The sequence below is a fragment of the Ceratotherium simum genome, chromosome 23, assembly GCF_057802395.1.
Source record: "Ceratotherium simum simum isolate JZ-2026a chromosome 23, ASM5780239v1, whole genome shotgun sequence".
In the NCBI taxonomy this organism is placed as follows: Eukaryota; Metazoa; Chordata; class Mammalia; order Perissodactyla; family Rhinocerotidae; genus Ceratotherium; species Ceratotherium simum.
Window position 1 is genome coordinate 2,598,324 of NC_141922.1, and position 15,590 is coordinate 2,613,913.

At 62.5% G+C, this 15,590-nt stretch overlaps 1 protein-coding gene across 1 annotated transcript in view; it reads left to right on the forward strand.

The window, feature by feature from the left end:
* The window catches only part of TSNARE1 (t-SNARE domain containing 1), a 123,382-nt gene that overhangs the window by 97,430 nt on the left and 10,362 nt on the right, over nt 1-15,590 (forward strand). The window contains exons 11-12 of the mRNA XM_087447388.1: nt 13,004-13,076; nt 14,547-15,026. Coding sequence (XP_087303514.1) covers nt 13,004-13,076; nt 14,547-15,026 — 553 coding nt within the window. The remainder of the gene's footprint in view (nt 1-13,003; nt 13,077-14,546; nt 15,027-15,590) is intronic.

Below are 15,590 nucleotides of genomic sequence, written 5' to 3' on the forward strand. Positions count from 1 at the left end.
GGCCCTCAAAGCCGAGCTGGGGGTGAGCAGGGGGCCCGTGGGTAGTGGCCAGCCTCGCCTGTTAGCCTCGGTCTTCTCATCTGCAGCATGGCATCAGGTGCCGGCGGCTGGAGGGTGATGGCGTGGACATCGGCATGGGTTTGGAAGGCAGTGAGCACCACAGCTCCCTGCCTCCCTGGCTGTGGTCTTTGAAAATGGGAAAGACAAACACAAATTGTCATTAGCCTTTATAAAGCCTTGCTCCAGGTTTAGAGCCTGTCCTGGAGACAGAGCATCTCAAACGTGACTAATGAGGGAGGGGCCCCGATGTGAGCCAGGAGCGCGGGGAGGGAGGCAGCAGAGGCCCAGCCGGGGTCCGAGGGGCAGGCGGGCATCCCCAGGCCCCTCCAGGATGGCCCAGAGCCCAACTGCTCAGGGTTCTCGGGAGTTGTCTCTGCACAGCCACCGCGGCCTGCAGGGGTTTGGGCTGCCGTCCTGGGCGGGTGTTTTGGGGAGGGGGCTGTGGGAACAGCCGCGGGAAGGCACACATTGGGGTTCACACCTTGGCCAGTTGCAGACTTTCCATGTGGAACTGAGCTAGCCACTTAGCACCCCCCACCCCATCCCCCCACCGGCCTCCCACCCCACCCCTCCACTCCATCCCCCCATGAACCCCCCCGACCCCTCACTCTGTCCCCCACTGCATTCTCCCACTCCACCCTGCCACCAGACCCCCAATCCATCCCCCTACTCTGTCCCCGCACCAGCTGCCCACATCCCCGTGGCTTTTGGATTTGCACAGTTGTGTGCATTCACGAAGACGCCCGAGGTGACACTTGGTGTCTGGGAACGCCCTTTCAGGCTCTTGTTTGCTCTCAGGGACTTACCTTATTGGGTGGGTGGTGGGGGGTGTGGACAGACGGGGAAACTGAGGCCCAGAGAATGGAATCAAGTCACAGCAGCAGGTTAACGTCACGTCCGATTCCTTCCTGCTTCGAGGCCTCTGGCAGGCATTTATGGGGTGAACGCTGGGCCTGGCGCAGGGCTGGCGCTGAGGGTGCAGAGCTGGTGGCTCCTCTCGGTGTCCCTTCTTTCCTTTCTTGCCCTCCTCCTCCCCAGATCATCCTGTGGGAGGTGACAAAGTGCCGGACGGGGAGGCCACGTCCTGGCTTTAGGCCCAAGTCTGCAGTAACTAGCTGGGTGACCTTAAAGCCGCCACTTGCCTCAGTGGTTTTATCTGTGAAATGGGTGGGGCAAGGGACGGTCTCTCTCTCCAAGGCCCTGCCTGCACAGGGGGCCCTCTGGGGGCTGTCAGGGCAGCCGATGGGCACCTTGGCTCACTAGCAAGGGACCTGGTGGTGAATGGGCAGGAGACTGGAGACCACGGGTGCTGGGCCTCCCTCAATGATTCTGGGCCCTTGCTTAGCTCAGTGTGCCCACCGGGACCTGGCCTGTTAGGTTCTGAGTGAGGGTGTCCTGCCCCCGGGGCCTCTGTAGAGACCTGCCCCCAACCTCCCTGGGCAGCCCCGTCCTCTGTCAGCACAGTGTCCTTTGAGACCCTTTGGGGGCTCCCCATCTGTGAACACAACGTCCTGTGCCCCTTCCTTGGCCTGGATGCCCCCGAGATGGCCCCACTGTTCTCCTCCCCCCGCCCCTCCCGGGACGCCCACAACATGCCTCCCCAGCTCAGGGGCTTTGTGCCACGGCTCCTGCTGCCTGGAGCCCCTCCCCAGACCTCGACGTTGCTGGTGCCACCCCCCCCACCCCGCTCTGCTCTGTGCCCACCTCAGCACGCCCAGAGGCTCTGGTTGGTTTGGTTGTTTGCCAAGTTACTGTCTGTCTGTCCACCAGAACAGGGACCCCTTCTGTCTGGCGTCGGGCGCGATCCCCAGGGCCTGCAGTAGCTGGCTTGACGGATGCTTGTTGAATGAACCCATAAAACTGGCAAGTCCCCCACAACGATAGAGGCCTGTCCTGTGCCCCTGCCTGGGCTGCCCACCTCCAGGCCAGGTCAGGACCCCCGCGGGCAGCCTCTCACCCTCGTGCAGCTCCCACTTGGGAAGTTGCTCCCGTCCCTCGGCTCACTGTCCAGGCAGGTCTCTGCCTGCTGGCCTGGCCCTGGGCCCGCTTTTCGGCAATGTCGCTGTCCAGGGGCGTGATGGGGGCCTGGAGCCCTGGGGACACAGTGGGCACCCAGCTCCTGCTCCTCGCTGGCCACCGTGTGGAACACCTGCACGGTGCTGGCACCTGCTGCCCCTGCACTTTACCTGTCCTGCCCCCACGCCGGGTCCCTGTGCCTGTGGCCACATGCCTGGCCGAGAAAGCTCCATGTGCTGTCACCCCACCCCTCGCCTCCCTCCAGCCCTGCTCGTTCCACACCCCTTACAGAACTGCCAGGCCCTGGGGATGAGGGTGCCCCACAGGCCCAGGTTGCTCACAGGTGGCCCTCCCTGGCCTGAGTGCGCCTGCCCCGGGGTGTGGTCTCAGCTGCACTCTGTCCTGACCCCTGGCCTCCCGGGCCTGGACCACGCATGCTCTCCCAGCCTGGGCTCCATCTTGGTGCTGCCGTGTGCCAGCAGTGTGGCCAGGGCAGTTCCGGGCCCTCCCTGGCCTCAGTTTCCCTCCTGTGAGAAGTGCTGGGCCTTCTCTCATGGGAGCTGCCGATGTGCGAGGAGTGTTAGGGAGCGTGCGCGGGGCTGTGCCGCGGGTGTGCGGCCAGGGTTGGAGGCACCCCCTCCCCAAGAGCCTCCCCCGTGGGCTGCAGGCCGGGGGTGGGCTGCCCGGTGGGTAGCGCCAGTCCTGCTTTTCCCTGTGCCCTGTACGTCGGGCTTCTTCTCTTTCGCTTCCTGTAGAAGAATGGAGTTGAGAAAGCAAAATCAGCTACCTGCAGGGGGAGGCGGCCCGGGCGGCTAAGAGCTGTGTCCCTGGGGGTTTTGGTCGCCGGCTCACTGCCCGGAGAGCGGCTGCGGGTGGCCCTCTGGCTCCCGGTGCAGGAGACCTCTCTGGACAGCCCCTGCCAGCCCGAGAGCGGGGTGGGGACCCTGGGGCTGTGAAGGGTGGAGTGGCCACTGAGAGCAGGAGCTGCCTCAGCCCGGGCACATGCGTCCCGGGTGCACTCACATCGCGGCAGGACGTCACTACGGACTTCCTGATGGGAGACGCCACACGGCTGGGGCCCACGCGATCTGACCCCTCGCCTGGGCACCGCTGGCAGCCCTGGCGTTGGACCTCGCTTCGCCCGGTCCCTCCTGGGCGAGGTGCGACAGGAGGGCCACACCAGGCCAAGCTGACCTCCGCACGTGCAGGAGCTGGATCTCGGGGCCCCACCTCCCGCCCAGTGCTTGGCCTCCTCTCTGGGGCTCCTCCCTGCCCCTTCTTCAGAGGCCGCTGGTCTCTCTGGCCTCCCAGCCCAGGGCACCTGCCTGACTCTGGTCCTGGGCGGGCCAGGCCTTGGGGCCCCACACCCCTCAGGACCCGGAGCGTCAGCGTGTCAGGTGCAGGCGGCTCGTAGCCTCCCAGCCGGGGCCTTGTCTGGAGTGGAGAGAAGAGGGAAAGGCCATTTCCTTCTCATTGTTGGGAGCGGGCGCTTTAATTGGGTTTGAGCGGTGCGGGAGGCTGGGTGTAGGTGGGAGGAAGCAAGATCGCTGGGGCGTGAGGAGGCGTCTGGGCGCCCAATTAAGGAGGAGCTGCTGTCCCTCTCCACCGTGGGCCAGCCGGCAACCAGGCAGCTGGCAGCTCTATCCCCAGGCCTGTCTGCTGCCCCTCAGCAGTCTGTCTTTCCACTGCAGCTGTGCCAGAGCTGGTGCCGACACCGCCAACCTGCCCCACCTCCTCTACAGCTTGGCCCTCCCCTCCCTGGAGTCTGGCCTGCAGGGCCGAGTCCCCACTGCCCTTTTCCGGTGGCCGTGTCCCCTCCATCCTGTGCCTTGTGCAGCTGAGCATGCAGGGACCATGAAAGGAGAGCTGGGTCCCTGTGGCCACACAGCAAGGCCATGGCCAGCCTGGGCAGAGCCGGCTCTCCCAGCTGGCACCCCTCGCATCCCTTCCAGCCTCAGGTCCCCTCTCTGAGCCTGTGTCCTAGTCCTGTGGGGCAGTCAGAAATGGGGGACCCTCTGATAATGGGCTGCAGGGTGCTTTGCAGACTGGAAGGTGGGGCACCCCTGGGTGGTACTGTGGTGACACCTGGGCTGCAGGCAGAGTTGAGGACCGGGTGACGGAGCTGCCTCTCTGGAGGGGCAGGAGGGGTGCCCGCAGGTCCACATGAAACCCCTGCACATGCTGAGCCCCCAGGTGAGCCCCCTTTCTGGGAGCACCCCTCCTCCCAGAGGAGTAGAAGGGAAGGGCTCCGGGGCTGCGGGCGAAGGGGTCCCCGGCTTCCTCCTCCTCCTGGGAACAGGGCTGCCTTCGCGCCCATGGTCTCCCTCTGGCCTCTCTGTCCCCCGAGGCTGCCCCAGGAGATGTCCTTACGGCTGCGGCCGGCTCCCTCCGCGTGGCACTTGGGGCCCTCGCTGTTGCCCCAGATACTGAGGGTGACCTCTGCTCCGTCCCGACAAGGCTGCCCGCTCAACTCTGCCAGTGGCTCCTGCACCCCCGTGCACCTGCTGTCCTCCCCTCTGCTTCCCTCGGGCTGGCTCTGATCCACGTTCTCTGCAGCTGGCCCTCTCCGGCCCCTGGGGCAGCTCGGTCCTGCCTCCCAGCCCCAGACTTCCTTGCTCCCCTCACAGGTGAGTCCTCCTTGTTGCCCGCTGGGTGGGCTGCCCCTGTCCCTTCTCCCCGAGTGGGGCCAGGGTCACCCACACCAGGACTGGGCCAGTGTGCTCTCCTTTCCTGCCCCCAGTTGACTCCCTGCCTGCCAGGCCCCGTGGGGGGATGCTCTCTCGGGGCCCCTGTGGACAGGCAGCCAGTGCCCACTGACAGGACCCAGTCAGCCGAGACCACCCGTGGTCCGACGTGGCCTGTCACCACCAGAGCAGCTGGTTCTGGCACGAAGAGCAGTCTCACTGCAGACAGCGGGCAGGGCAGGGCAGGGTCTGGAGGGATGGCGGAGGAGGGAGAGGCCGCTCCTGGACACACGGGGAAGCTTCCTGTCCCCTCTTGGGGAGAGGGGCTGGCCGGCCTTGGGCACCTCCTGGCCACAGAGGGGAAGTGGGAGTCTGGCCCTGGGTCCCAGGCTCAGCCGTGCAACTGCCTGGCCACGGGCCTGAGGGGGTTCTCTGCTGGAAGCCTCAGTTTGTTTATCTGTAAAATGGGTGGCACCCATCTCTCAGGCTGTTGGGAGGTTAAGTGAACATGAGACCTCAGTCAGCCCGAAGGTGAGAATGCTGCTGCAGAGTTGAACTGCCTGGCAGGACTCTCACCTGAGAAGGGCGAGGGAGGCTGGGGCTGTGGCTGTGGGTGACAGCAGGCCCCTCCCAGCTCCTGCTGGCCTTCCCCTCCCCCACGCAGACCCTGCAGCCCACCCTGACTAAGGGTCGGCCCCCTGGGGCTGTTCTGCAGTGAGAGGGTGCTGAGGCTGAGCTGAGCCCAGTGCTCTCACAATAGCGGCCGAGGTGGGACCTCCCAGGAGGTGTTTGTGTTTTCCTGGAGAAGGAAGGCTCTCCAGTCTCCAGGTGCTGGGGTCCTTCCCTCATCTTGGGGCATCCAGGCTTTTTATTTTTTGTGATCTAGCCTCGGAAGTCACGCAGCCAGATCTCTGGCACACACTGTTGGCTAAGGCAGTTATGAAGGCCTGTTTGGGCCCAAGGGAGGGACCACTGGCCCCAGCTCTTGATGGACACATGCCAGGGTCACTTTGTAAGAAGAGCAGGAGTGGCGGGGGTATGTTGCCCAGCCTTCTTCTGAGGGGGCAGCTGCACACCCCCATGACCGCTCATAGACCACGCCCCGCCCCCCGGCCCCTCCAGCACCCTGGCCCTCACGGCTCTGCAGACGTGCTGGCAGCTCCTGCTCCTTTGCACTTGCTGTCCTGAGCCTGGCACCTGGTTCCTCCAGACACTCGAGTGGCTTACTCCCTTTTACCACCAGGTTTGGACTCAAATGTTGTCCCTCTAAGATTTTAGTCACTCCTCTGCTTGTCTAATATACTATTTAATTATCTTATTGTTTATCTCCTTCCACAAGAATGTGAGCCCCATGGAGGCAGGAATTTTTGTCTGTTTTAGTTATTCCTGAAGGATGCACCACACTATCTGGGCACTCAATGACTATTTCTTGAACCAGCAAATGGATGGTGGATGGACGAATGGATAGATGGGTGGATGGATGGATGGATGGATGGGTGGATGGACGGATGGATGGATGGGGGATGGATGGATGGGGGATGGGGGATGGATGGATGGGGGATGGGGGGTCGATGCATAGGGCGTGGATAGATGGCAGGTGAATGGATGAATACGTTTTACGTATTGGGACTCCACAGAAGATTTGTATTTTAATAAAAAGGCTCTGCTGCCTTTGTTTATATGTGTCTTCTCATCAGCCCACACAAGAGCCCTGGGAGAGTGAGCACTCTTGTGTTATGGTTTTATCAAAGATGAAGCAGAGTCTTAGAGAAGTCATGTCACTTGGCCCAGGCCATGCAGCTTGAGTGGCAGAGCTGGGACTTGAGCCCAGGCGGCCTGACTCCAGAGCAGGGCTGTCCTGCCTGCGATGTTCTCACCCCTGCCTCTGGGTCAGCCTCTTTTCCAGATGAGAAGGATGCAGGAGGTCACCGAGGCCACCCCACGCAGTGGTGGCAGAGCCTAAGAGCCAGGAGTGGGAGGAGCCCACGAGGCCCAGCTTTGCCCGCCCACACGTTACTTAGCCCTGGTTGACGCTGACTCTTCCTGTCAGGAGGGCCGGGCAGTGCCCAGTCTCCCTGGGGCAGGGGTGGTTGAATGACACAGGCACGTGCCCCTGGCCACTGCCAGCATGAGCAGGCTTGCCAGGCACTGGTCTGGCTGACTGAGCTGGAGCCAGCGTCACCTGTCTGCTCCCAGCTGGCTCTCCTACTGCCCGCACTGCTGTGTCTGTGCCAGCCTCCCCCTGCCAAGCCCATCTCACCTGATCTCACCTGTGAGGGCTGGCGCTCCCTGCTGTCCTCTGGAGTGGCTGTGTCACCTGACCCAGGTGCAGGCTCAGAGTGCACCAGCTGCTCTGTTGCCATGGCTACCTGGCAGGCCTAGGAGGAAGGAGGCTGGGGATGAGGAGGGGGCCAGGAGGGACCTCCAGGCTGGACAGAGCCTCTGGGGCCCAGCTTCCACCCCTGTAGATGGCGTGGTGCAGCTAGGATGCAGGGGGTGGTGGGTCTGGCTAGTATCTGACTATAAATACGTGAATAAATCAGTAACTAAAGTTTGGCTGTTCCATTAACTGGAACAGTTGTCTTTGTAGGTGGATGGTTGCCAAGATCCTAATTATAAGAAGAGATTGCGTGATAGAGAAAAATGCAGTGGTATTTTCTTTCTTTTCGTTCTTGAAAATGAAGGGAACACACATGCGTGCACACACACACACACACGCACGCTAAGGTTTTATTATGTCCCGTGCAAGGTTATTATTCTGCGGTGCCAGTAAAAGAAGAGAAAGAAGATTCTGTGAGAGCTTTTAATGAGTTCTAGATTTAGAAGCAATCAGGAAAATAATTGCATGATTTAAACATTTACTAAGTTAAGGTGTTCTTTTAGTCTCTCCCTCGCTCTCCCGCTCCCTGGTGCCCACGCCCGGCACACGGTTCCCAGTGTCTGCCGCCCTCGGGTGCCACAGCTGGGCTGCTCCGTGTCCCCGAGGGCTCCATCCTAGGGCAGCTGTGCGGGGGCTTCTGGGCCCCCAGGGCAGGCCCCCCTCCCTTAGGCTGTGACCAGTCTGGCCTTGAGCTCGGACGCCAGGACTGAGGACTGGACTTCTTTCTGGAACTTGGTTACCATTCAGGCTCCTGGTGGGGTCCAGATCTCTGGTGTATCCCTGAGGTGTGCCTGGGAGATGGGCTCCTCCTGCCCTGGCATCCTCGGTCAGGAGCTGAGGCCTCTCCGGGTGCTCAGGCGCCCAGCACAGTGACTGAGGGGACACCATCCGTGCCAGCTATCTGCACCCAGGCACTCCCTCTCTGTGCTGCTCCCTGCTGCTGAGGCTGCCCATCTGCACCTCTCTCTCACAGCCCTCCCTGTCCTGGCCCGTCATCAGGTCTGCCCCGCCCCGCCCTGCCCCATCAGTGATGGGCCCAGGTCCAGGTCCCAGCTGCCTGCACCTGCCCAAGTCTGCTGCATTACAGGGTCGTGGCCAGCTCCTCATTGCCAGGTCCATTCTGCAAACAGGCGTTGGGTGCTGGGATGATGAGATAGAGCCCCTGTCCCCCCTCCCTGGGAGGTCCCAGTGCCCGGGAGTGATCTTGGAGGAGAAGACACAGCCTCCCTGCTCCTCCGTGGTGCACAGGCCGGGGACCGCAATGCCTTGGCATCTAGGACCTCGCCTGCTCTCTGCTACTCGGGAAGTCAGGAGGGTGCAGGCTCCTGGCCAGATCCTTCCGGCAGGGTGGATCCTGCGAGCGGATAGGCTGATCTGGCCAGGAGCTGGGCTCCTGGGGTCCCTGTACCCTGAGCAGCCCCTCGGAGCCAGCCTGAGATCACGTAGGAGGCTGCTGCCCAGGGGTCCAGGAGAAGTCTGTGGCCCCAAGCTTACCACCCCCTCCTGGCAGTCGTGTCTGCTCTGCGTGGAGGGCGCATCTTGCTGACCCCCGCAGGGTGGCTCAAGGTCAGGGTCAAGGTCAGGCTCCACATGTGCCCGCTGGTCAGCCTGGTCCCCGTACAGTGTCCCCATCCCCCCACCCTCGCTCCCACAGCCCTCAGACCAGCTGAAGCACGTGGCCCCGGGGCCCCCTCACACCGTTATCCCCCAGCACACTTACTAATTTTGATGGGGGGCTCTCGCAATAAGGGGGTGCTGTGGCTGTAAGATGTGCCAGCATCTCCAGAGTCTGGAAGGGAGGTTCTTCTGCCCAGAGGAGTGGACAGAGCTGGAAGGGACTGGGTGTGGGGCGGGGTGAAAGGGCGCTGGACCAGGCTGTCCCAGCCCGAGCGCGGCTGGCTCTCCGAGGGGCCCAAGTCCGGGGCTGGGGGCAGGGAAGCTGGGCTCACAGTTCGTTATCGGGCCATTTGTCCCGATGGGTCAGGCGACAAGCTGTTCAGCCCATTGTGTATGAGGCACAGACTGGGACCAGGGAGTCTGTTTCTGGCCTTGTCCTGAGTGAACAAAGGGGGGCCATCGAGTTGTGTCTGCGTCACACAGGGGAGGGGCTCTCTGCAGAACGTGTTTTCTGGAACACACAGGTGGGGGGTTCTTATCGTGGCTGTTTCCAGGAGCCCCGCCTGAGCTTCTGTTCAAGACGAATGAAATTTATTTGTCAGAGGGGTCATGGATCTCGGGGGGCTCAAGGAACTGAGGGGGGACGGTCTGCTGCGGACGTGGGGCTGGCTTTGCTCCTGCAAGGTCTCTGAACCATGTGCTGAGAGGTGGGTGAAGGTCAGCAGTCTGAGCATCAGGCTTTTTAAATAGCGGGAGGCCAGAAATGAAACAGGGGTGTCCGTGTGGAAGGTTCCGTCAACTGCCGTCAATGAATGCAAACCCCCCGATACGTGAGCTTCCAGAAGCTGAGGTGCTGGTGCTGTTGGCGGCACTGTCCAGTGTGGGTCACCCGAGTAAGGCCCCCCTCCTCTGCGGCTTCACCCACGCCGAATGCCCTGGGAATCGGAGCATGAGCAAACGCCCCATGTATCTCAGCTCACACCGGTGGACCGGGTTATCACTGCTCCTGGTCGTCTCTGCTCGGCCAGCCAGGAGTGGACAGGAGCCCCTGGCAGCGGCCCACCTGGCTCCATCTGTCGCCTCTGGACAGAGGCCTGTGCGTGCTCCTGGCGGGTGTTGCTGATGTGGCTGAGGGGACGGCAGGGCCTGGGCGGGGCACCCCAGCCCGAGACGGCCAGGTCAGTGGCGGCTCCAGGCAGCCATCCTCAGCCACAGCACTGACTGTGTTCCGAGGGCTGCTTGCTACAGACGCATCCTGCTCGGGTGGAGCCAGGCCCTGGGGGAAAGCGGTTTGTAAAGCTGGTCAGCGGCCACGGCGCCAGCGGGTTTGCCAGTGAGTCGGACGATTGCCTTGGCCACTGCATTGCAAAGGGGGCCTCCCCCAAAGCCTAGAATGAGAGCCGGACTGGGGACCCCATGTTCCATCACGGGCTGTCCCAGGTTATGGGGGTTGACGCTGCTCCACACAGGGAGCACCCAGTCCAGTAGCTGTGTGTTCACACCAAGGCCAGCGATTTCTAGCCGCTCCTGCCTCCACCCCCATCCCGGCGGGCAGCCCAGGGGGTACCGAGCTCATGTCCCAGCTCAGACACACCCCTCCCTCCCCTCTCCTTTGCTGAGGCTGTGTCCCTCTAGGCTGGACAGGGCCACAGGCCGAACTGCAGCAGCTGTGGCCCTCAGCTGCCCCTGCTCACGAGAAGGGGTATAGTGCGCACGCGTTAACCTGCACACGTAGGCCTCTGCACCGCGTGATCTCCCTGGGAGCGAAGCCCGCGGTCCCCACATTCTGACCAGGTGGTGTAATTGCCAGGGGTGCCCCATTACCAGTGGTGAGAGTGGTGGGGTCCAGTTGGGTCGTGGCCTGGGTCAGGTCAGCCAGAACTTGGGTGTGAGTGCTGGCTCCAACCTTTACCAGCCACTTGTCGTTGGGAGAGTCCCCTAACCTCTTGGTGACTTGGTTTCCCCGTCTGCCCTGTCTGTGAAGTGGGGCGCTACCAGGTGTGCTCACACAGTGTGGGGAGATTGAGTTCCCTTAGAAAGGCCCCTGTGAGGCCCTGAGTCCAAGGACACCCGAGGCCAGGCTCAGGGCCCCTCAGGCCAGCCTCACATGGGAGAGGCCTCTGTTCACAGCGGGCCTGGGCAGGCTCGGTGGCCAAGGTCAAGGTTGGTGTGTGGCCAGTCAGTGGCCAGCCTCTGACGGGGTCGGGGTGGGAACCTGGAAGTCTGTGGAGGTGGGGCCAGTCTGACCGAGGCCCAGCTGAGCCTGCAGCCTTCATCTTGTGACCTTGATCTCTCAGCCTTAGGGTGGAACCTAAGCTTGGTCTCCCCAGCTAGCGGCCTCACCCAGGGAAGTCTGTGGTGACGTGGTTCCCAGAAATGGGCCCAGGCCTGGGGCCTCCTGGTACCTACCCGTCTGCTGCCACCCCATGAAGCGAAGGCCTGCAGGCCCCACGCTCGCCACCGCCTTTGCAACCATGGGCCCCGTTCCCCAGCGCGGCCGCCCGCCCTGCACCGTGTTTAAGCCCACTAATTGAATTGCAATTGATAGTACATGTCAGTTTAAGATCGTGCTAATTGCTTCATTTCCCAGAACACTCCTAAAGAGAAAATGAATTTCCCTGTAATATTTTGCAGTGTGAAATGACCCCTGCGGAAATCAATCTAGGCTCCGGAATGAGCCTCAGAGTGTCCCCCCTATACCCACCCCCGGTCTCACAGGCGTGAAGGAGCCTTCCCTGGCTTGGGCTTAACCCGGGCCGCATGCCAGGCACCAAGGGAGGAAGGGTCAGTTCTGCCCAGGTGGTCAGTGAGGAAACGGGCTCCGAGGTGAGCGGCTTTGCCCAGGGTCCTGTGGCTGGCTAGTGGAGGAGCTGTCCTCTGCGGGGTGGCCATCAGGAAATGAGTGGGCTCTGAGTCAGTGGGCACAGGTGCTAGTCCCAGCTCTCCCCTTTCTGAGCGGCTCCTGAGGTCATAGACCCTCTAGAGCCCCCATAACCTCCACTGTCAGATGGGTGCCGTGACCTCCCCTCATGGGTGCTGCCAGGTGTGAAGGCGGTGGTGTGTGACATACCCCCAGCACAGTTCCAGGTGTGTGGTCTGTGAGTGATGTGGCCACGTCCCTCGTGAGCATCATTGCTACTTTGCTGAGCTAATGGAGTTAGGATGGAGTTGAGCAGCATGGAGGATGGCATGACATGCCAGGGTAGGAGATACCCCAAAGTCCTCCTGGTCCAAGTTTCTGCTCCTTACCCTGTTCACTAGCTTCATGAAGCTACTCAGTCTTTGGATAGCAGTGGGGCTACCATCCATCTGTGTATCCATCCACCCACCATCCATCCATCCACCCACCTACCTGTTCGTTCATCCAACCGTCCGTCTACCTATCCATCCATCCATCTGCCCACCCCCCCATTCATCTACCCATCCATCATTTATCCACCCATCCTCCATCCATCCATGCACTCACCCACCCACCCATCCATCCATCCACCCACCCACCATTCATCCATCTACCCATCGATTCATCCACCTATCCATCCACCCACTCACTCATTCATCCAGCCATCCATTTATCCACCTATCCATCTGTCCTTCTACCCACCCACCTACCCATCCATCCATCCGTGCATCCACCTACCAATCCATCCATCTTTCCATCCACCCACCATCCACCCATCCACTTATTCATGCAACCATCCATTCATCCACCTATCCATCCATCCGTAGTTCCATCCATCCATCCATCTATGCCACTCCTTCAGGATTTAATGAGCAGCACCTGTGTACTGGCCTGTGCTAGGTGCCGGTATACAGAGAGGGAAAGATAGGACCCTTTTGTCAAGGAGCCCCCAAGCGAATGTGGGAGTGAGGTGTCTATAGGACTAATGGGCCCTGTAGGAGGTGCAGACAGAAAGCTCTGCTCTGGACAGCCTCTTCCCTCCTCTAGTCAGGCCTGCAGGACAATGTTGGGGACACCGCCCTGCACTAGACTGCTACCCTCCAGGAGCTGACCCTGGGTCCTCTGTACCCAGGGAGGGAGCTCATGGCCCTGCGATACTTGGAGAGTTTGGGGTTTGGCCTTGGAGTCAGGAGACAGTATTCAGATCCCAGCCTTGGCTCTGACTTGTGGGGTGACTGGGCTCATTCCTGGTTCTTGGTTCTCATTTAGCACTCCCTGATGGCCGTGCCCTTGACCTCTGCACCTGCAGTTCCCAGGCCCCTAACGGCTGCCATCTTGTTTCCACAGAGCGACTTGTTGGATGTGAATCAGATCATCAAGGACTTGTCCTCTGTGGTGTCAGAGCAAGGAGATGCCATCGGTAGGTACCCAGCCACCTGCTCCTTCCCTCCGGTGTGGGCAGATCTGCCTCTCAGATGGACGAGGCACAGGGCAGGTTCTGGAGTCTGAGCATCTGCTGCCCTTTCTCCCCACCTCCCCAGGTCTCCCCCAACCCCTCACGAAGGCCCAGACAGGGCAGGCTCGTCTAAGAGGGTGGCCCACCCATCCTGCTTATTTAGAGTCCTAGCCTCCATGCCCCCAACCCTGGGCCTTCCTCCCCACCCAAGGACCCCCAGGGTGAGGATAGGCTGTCTTGGGTGGGGGAGGGGTCGTGGCGGCAGTGGGTACCCCAGTGGAGAGCGCTGGAGATGTGGGGCCCAAGACGTCCAGCCACCTCAGAGTCCTGGTTCTGCCGCTGATGGTCCCCGTCCACTTCTCAGGAATCGCGTGTGTGGTGGGGGCAGGGCTGTGCTGGGAGGGGGCCGACGTCCCTGTGTTTCTGTGTTCCCTCCACATGAGGGCCTCAGCCCCACCTGGCCTAGCCTGTCCACACCTGGTGGCCATGTGGTCTTTCCTGCTGCTGCCCCCAGTGCCTGATACCCTGAGCAGGAGGGGGAGGAACTCTTGGTCCTTGGCCAGAAGAGCGAGGCCACGCCAGGTGCCCGGAGCCGCTTGGCTGACAGTCAGTTCCCAGTCCAGAACCACCTACCCTCCACCCCTGTTCCCTGGCCAGGCCGTTGCCTGCCTTGGGCCCCCTGGCTGCGCATGAGCATCCGCCTCTCTCAGGCCCGGGAGCATGGAGGTGCTAAGGTCCCTGCGTGTCCTGCCCCCGATGCCATGCTGCCCCCAGGGGAAGGAGCGACCCGATGGCCGGCCACGCCGCCCCCTGGGGCCGCCGCCCGGCAGACTCGTCCCTCGCTCTTCCTCAGATCCTGGGCTTCACGCCGCGCCCTGCTCCGCGGGCTGGACAGCTCTCCGCTGGGCCGCCCTGTCCCCCTCACGGCGCCCTCTCCACAGCACCCCACCCTGGCCGCCTGCTCCCGCCCCTCACCCCTGTTGGCCTCAGCATGGGTGACTGCAGCCGTTTCCGCCTCTGGCCGGCTGTCTCAGGGTGGGGTGTGCAGAATGATTTGTCCACTCCAGATGGACACCCAGATGTCACCCAGATGGTCACTCAGTCTCAGTGACGGGCTCATTGGGAGGGACGGTTTCCCAGGTGGGGAAGGGAGAGGGGCAGGTGAGGGCTGACCTGTGGCAACTGTGGTCAGGGTCTGGGGAGGGGGTGGGCACCTGGGGACCAGAGTGGCCATGACCCCAGGAGCCTACCACGTGTTGACGTGGATGTTCCTACAATGATGGATGACAGGCCAGGCCGCTGTACCCCTCTACAGGGTGCCTGGGGGCCTGGGGCCACTAGCCTGGTGGTGCCCTGCTCTACACGGTCCCGTCTCATTGCTCCCCAGCTGGCCATTGGCCCTGCTCGCCCCCTCAGCCTCCGGTGCCTTTCCAGGGTCCACCAGCAGCAAGGCTACATGCCGGCAGAGCTCCAGCCCCGAGCCGGCCGTGGTGGCCCTGCTGCCGGGGCCGGGCCGCGTGCCCCTGCGGCCGGGCCCCCACTCGCGCACCAAGACGCGCAAGCCGAACTTCAGCCCGCAGGAGACAGAAGTGCTGGTGCAGAGGGTGACACGCCACTACCCACTGCTGTTCGGGGCGCTGCGTGGCACGCCTGCCCGGAAGCACCGCGTGTGGAGCAAGATCCTGCAGGCTGTGAACGCGCTGGGCTACTGCCGCAGGGACCTGGGCGACCTCAAGCACAAGTGGCGCGACCTGCGTGGGGTGGTGCGCAAGAAACTGGCAGAGTGCCCACGTGCCCCGGCCGAGGGCAGCCCGGCCCCTGGCCTCCTCCTCACACCCGTGGAGCGCATGGTGGCCGAGACCTTCTCAGCCCCGGCACCCCCAGGCGAGAGCCAGGCTGCCGAGCCCCTGCCAAGTAAGTGGGCCCCTCCACAGCCCGTGCCCAGGGCTGCCAGCGTGTGACCAGCAAGAGCAAGACCCTCAGCGGGAGCGCTGGGCGCCGTGAAGACGGCTGTCTCCCACTTGGCCCGTCTGCTTCTAGATGGGGAAACTGAGGCTCAGGGCCAGGGAGGGGCCAGCCCGTCTTGGGAGTGAAGGAGCAGGGCTCAGGTTCTTCCCAGCCCCGAGCTCGGAGTCCTTCTGGGGTCGCCCACAGTTGACACGATGCAGCCAAGGGGCCTGCAGAGACGGCAGGGACCCTCGTTTGTCACAGGAGCCGAAGTCGAGGGGAATCGCCTGAGGGCTCCTCGCCTCCCACAGCCTGAAGGCCGGGGCTTTTCCACCATCACCGCCCCAGCTCAGCTCCCGTCCCTGCCCGCCTCGTGCCTCTGTCCTGGGTGTGGGGAGGGACGGTGACCTCACCTGCCCCCTGACCCCTTCCTGCGCTCTCATCCTGTGGGCCTTTTTCCCCGGGGTCACTCAGCCCCAGAACAGGCCAGGGCATGCTGACCCCTCTCTGAGCCATGGGCCCACCTCCAGG